At 54.2% G+C, this 4,484-nt stretch overlaps 1 protein-coding gene across 1 annotated transcript; it reads left to right on the plus strand.

The window, feature by feature from the left end:
* Positions 1–725: 725 nt before the first annotated feature.
* LOC107301723 (proproteinase E-like) lies at positions 726–3,391 on the plus strand (the record flags this gene model as incomplete). Its single annotated transcript, XM_015830909.1, has 6 exons — positions 726–817; positions 1,022–1,119; positions 1,293–1,427; positions 1,552–1,688; positions 1,778–1,920; positions 3,239–3,391. Coding segments are annotated over 6 exons (758 nt in total), but the record flags the coding sequence as incomplete, so codon positions are not given.
* Between the last annotated feature and the right edge of the window lie 1,093 nt (positions 3,392–4,484).

Raw genomic sequence — 4,484 nt, forward strand, 5'->3', positions numbered from 1 at the left:
AAGCCCAGCACCCGGGCAGGGGCAGGCAGGGCTACGGGGCGCCTTGCTGGGCTCCTGGGAAAGCCGGAGAACGAGGCTCCCATGCCGGGCGAATCTTTTGCGGTTGGGTTTCCCTGCTTCCTTCAGCTGGGCTGGAGGGCTCTCTTTTCTCCCGGGCCACGGAACATCACTCCCAAGAGTTGGGGGGGGTTGGCCAGAGAGCAGCCCCCTTTGCCCATGGAGGGCAAAGCAGGCAGGAGGGTGTGGGGGGGGTGAGGGGGTGTCAGGCTGCTGTGGAAGCAGACACACCGGCTCCCTTTGCACAGCTCCAGGCATGGAATTGGCGTTTGCAGAAGAGGGGGTAGCGGCTGGGCAGTGGCTACCCCCAAATCTTTAGCCGACTCTTTGTACTAGTATTTCACTGAGTGTGTGTGTGTGTGTGTGTGTGTGTGTCTACACACTCATGTAGAGAGTGAGTGGCCAGGAAGATCTGGGAAACAGACCTAAAGCCGGAAAGCAACTCCGTGTGACTAGATCAGGGGTAGGCAACCTTGGCTCTTTTATGACTGGTGGACTTCAACTCCCAGAATTCCTGAGCCAGCCATGCTGAAGGGAAAGGGAGGGGTTTCCAAGCTGAGCCATGCTGGCTCAGGAATTCTGGGAGTTGAAGTCCACCAGTCATAAAAGAGCCAAGGTTGCCTACCCCCTAGACTAGATGGTGTGATTTTTTTTCCCCTTCCGCACAGCCCACGGCTGCGGGGATCCGTCCTACTCCCCCGTCCGAACCGGGAGGGTAGTCAACGGAGAAGAGGCCATTCCTTACAGCTGGCCCTGGCAGGTAAGTGGGGCGACACCCCCTCCCCATTCCAAATAGCCCCACCAGAAAGGCAGGGAAAAGAGGGGGGGGCTTCTCTGGAACAAAGCTGCCCGCCCTGGCAGAGATCGTGAAACTGCTAACACAGCACACTCCGGAGGGGGAGAGAAAGGTCGGGGAGAGGGGGGATTGACAGTAACAGCCCACCCCCCCTCTTGTTTGCTGCAGGTGTCCCTGCAGTACCAGTCTGGCGACTACTTCTACCACACCTGTGGGGGGAGCCTCATCCACCCCAACTGGGTGATGACCGCCGGACACTGCATCTTGTGAGTCCCCTTGGGCACCCCGGGGATGGGGCTGGGGGAGTGGGCGCAGGACGGGCAGAGGAGCGCTTCCGCCCCAGCCTTTCCTGGGGGAGGGAGGTGCCTCTGCCCAACAAGAGGGCTGAAGCAGATCCAGCCCCCCTCCCCAATCTCACCCCGTTGCCCCCTACCATCAGTCCACAGTACCGCTACAGAGTCGTCCTGGGTGACCATAACCTGTTCACGGATGAACGCACAGAACAGTACATCCTGATTAACTCTGGGGACATCATCGTGCATCCCGGATGGAACCCCAACTGCATCTCCTGCGGGTGAGTAGAAGCGCCCCTGCGGCAATGGAGGCAGAGGGGTGGGTGGGTGTCTTCTTCCAAAGCAAGTCCCAGGCGGGGAAGGAAAAAGCCCCCCCCCCCAAAAAACCACCGGCACTTCTTCCAGGGATGACATCGCCCTGATCAAACTCTCCCGCCCGGCTGTGCTCAACGACAAGGTGAAGCTGGCCTGCCTCCCCCCAAGAGGAGAGCTGCCCCCCAACTATGATCCCTGCTACATCACTGGCTGGGGCACGCTTTACAGTAGGTCCTGGCTGGGTGGGGGGGGAAGGGGGTGGAAGGTGGGTCCTGGAAAGAGGGAAGCCATTCACCGGGTGTCGTTTCTCTTCCAGCCGGAGGCTCCATCCCTAGCAACCTTCAGCAAGCGCTGCTGCCAGTGGTGGATTACCCCCATTGCTCCGAGCCAGACTGGTGGGGAACAACGGTCAAGGAGACCATGGTGTGTGCCGGTGGGGACATCAAAGCCGGCTGCAACGTGAGTAGAGGCCCGGAGGGGTCTAGGGGACAGTCTGGGGTTCGGAGGCTGTGCTGAGATCCGGGCAAAGGAAGCAGGAAACTCCTTTCCTGGATTAGCAGGCCTGGCACTGCCACCCCCTGGCATTGCGGGGAAATAATAATAATAACAATAACAACAACAACAACATAACACCCCGCACTTAACAATTGTCGATAAGAAAGGCAAACAAGTCTGGATAGTGGACGTGGCAGAGCCTGGAGACAGCAGAATAGACGAGAAAGAACTGGAGAAGATAACAAAAAACAGAGACCTACAAATAGAAATAGAAAGACTGTGGCAAAGGCAAGCAAGGGTAGTACCAATAGTAATAGGCACCTTGGGTGCGATCCCAAAACAACTGGAGCACCACTTGGACACCGTCATCGGCATTGACACATTCGCCATTAGTCAATTGCAAAAGGCGGCCTTACTAGGAACCGCTTCCATCCTGCGACGAGATCTGTAATATACCATCAAACATCCATATCTGCCTATCCCAGGTCCTGGGTAAGGACTCGATAGTTAACAAAAATGCCAAATCCAGTCTGAACATCTGGCTGACTGTGTGATGATCCATAATAATAATAATGGTGAAGAAGTTGGAAGGGACCTTGGAGGTCATCTAGTCCAACCCCCTGCTCAGGCAGGAAACCCTATACCATTTCAGACAAATGGCCGTCCAGTCTCTTCTTAAAAACTTCCAGTGTTGGAGCATTCACCGCTTCTGGAGGCAGGTGGTTCCACTGGTTAATTGTTCTCACTGTCAGGAAGTTTCTCTCCTTGATTAGTTTCCATCCGTTGCTTCTCGTCCTGCCTTCAGGCGCTTTGGAGAATAGATTGACTCCCTCTTCTTTGGGGCAGCCCCTGAGATACTGGAAGACTGCTATCATGTCCCCCCCTCATCCTTCTCTTCATTAAACTAGACATACCCAATTCCAGCAACCGTTCCTTATGTGTTTTAGCCTCCAGTCCCCTAATCATCTTTGTTGCTCTTCTCGGGACTCTTTCCAGAGTCTCAGCATCTTTTTTACATCGTGGTGACCAAAACTGGATGCCGTATTCTGCCCCTTCCAGCTTTGTGTGTCTGGGCAAAAAGCTCAGTTGCTGGAGAAACCACTCCGAGGATCCTGTCCCTGAGCGGGGGACTCTGTAAGCAGCAGCCACCTCCAAGAGAGACGGGATTATGCACGGAGGGTTGAGGAACGTCCTTATCCTGCCGCTCACAAGCTTTTCAGGCAGCTTAGGGAGGGAAAAAAAAAACCCCAGCAAGTTTCTGAGGATGAACTGCCTATTTCAGGGTGACTCCGGCAGCCCCCTCAATTGCCCAGCTGCTGACGGCCGGTGGTACGTTCAGGGAGTGACCAGCTTCGTCTCAGCATGGGGCTGCAACACCTTGAAGAAGCCCACAGTCTTTACCCGGGTCTCGGCTTTCATCCCCTGGATTGAGCAGGTATAGCACAGCCCCCATATCGGGGGGGGGAGTGGGATGGAGAGCCCCCCTGCCCATTTGCTGCCCCCTTCGGAGCTCCCGGTGTCCGTCCCTCCGCCTCCAAGCGGGACAATCGGTTCGACGTTTGCCCTGGAGTGATGCCGCTGTCTTCCAAACGGCTTTACCCTTTTCCACCTGTCCACTCGACAGCCTCTGTCCCCTTTGGGTCAGGGAGACAGAGCCAGCCTTGTGGCTCAGGCCATTCTTGCACACTCCACCAACAAGCGCCCTCGCACGCTCCCTAATCCCAGGTCCTTGCTTTTTGCCTTGCAGATCATTTCCAGCCATTCACCTTAAGCAGAAACGGTGCTGGCGTTTCCAGATTGAGTTCTTTGTGTGTGTGTAAAAAAAAACAAAAAAACCCCAACCCCCACAATAAACGTCTTCCTGATGGCAGCACCGTTGTCCTTTTCTTGGTCTGGGTCAAATCCTCTCCTCTCCGCTGTCATCCCGGGGGTGCCACTGTGTTTGGGGGGGGACACACACGCCGCAATGGGGTGGACAATTCCCTGATCTCTTCACCCTCTCCGACCCCGGCGGATGAAGGGTGCAAAACTCCGCAGAACTAAGCCGGCGTGATGCCTGCAGAAGCTCGCCAAAGGTTCAAAGGAAGGGGAAACCTTTTAGTAGCTTTTAAAGAAACTTACTAGTCACGACACGTGTTCCGTTGTAAAAGGAGACACATGTTCCGTTGTAAAAGGAGACACGTGTTCCGTTGTAAAAGGAGACACGTGTTCCGTTGTAAAAGGAGACACATGTTCCGTTGTAAAAGGAGACACGTGTTCCGTTGTAAAAGGAGACACGTGTTCCGTTGTCAAAGGAGTAATGGGAGGAAGAGTTCCCGTGTCGGAGGCACACGACAAGCGTAAAGAGAAGGCGGGATGTAAATAAATACACAAACACACTTTTAAAACCCCATAAATTTAAGGAGAAGAGAGAGCGCTAAATCAAGAAGCTTCATTTCCAAGTGCCAGGAAATAACTCACCTGCCATTCTTTTTTATGAAAATATATACCCCTACAATATATATTTATATATATATATATTTCAAAAT

Source organism: Protobothrops mucrosquamatus, unplaced genomic scaffold, assembly GCF_001527695.2.
Source record: "Protobothrops mucrosquamatus isolate PMUCROS unplaced genomic scaffold, P.Mucros_1.0 scaffold15966, whole genome shotgun sequence".
NCBI classification, from domain to species: Eukaryota; Metazoa; Chordata; class Lepidosauria; order Squamata; family Viperidae; genus Protobothrops; species Protobothrops mucrosquamatus.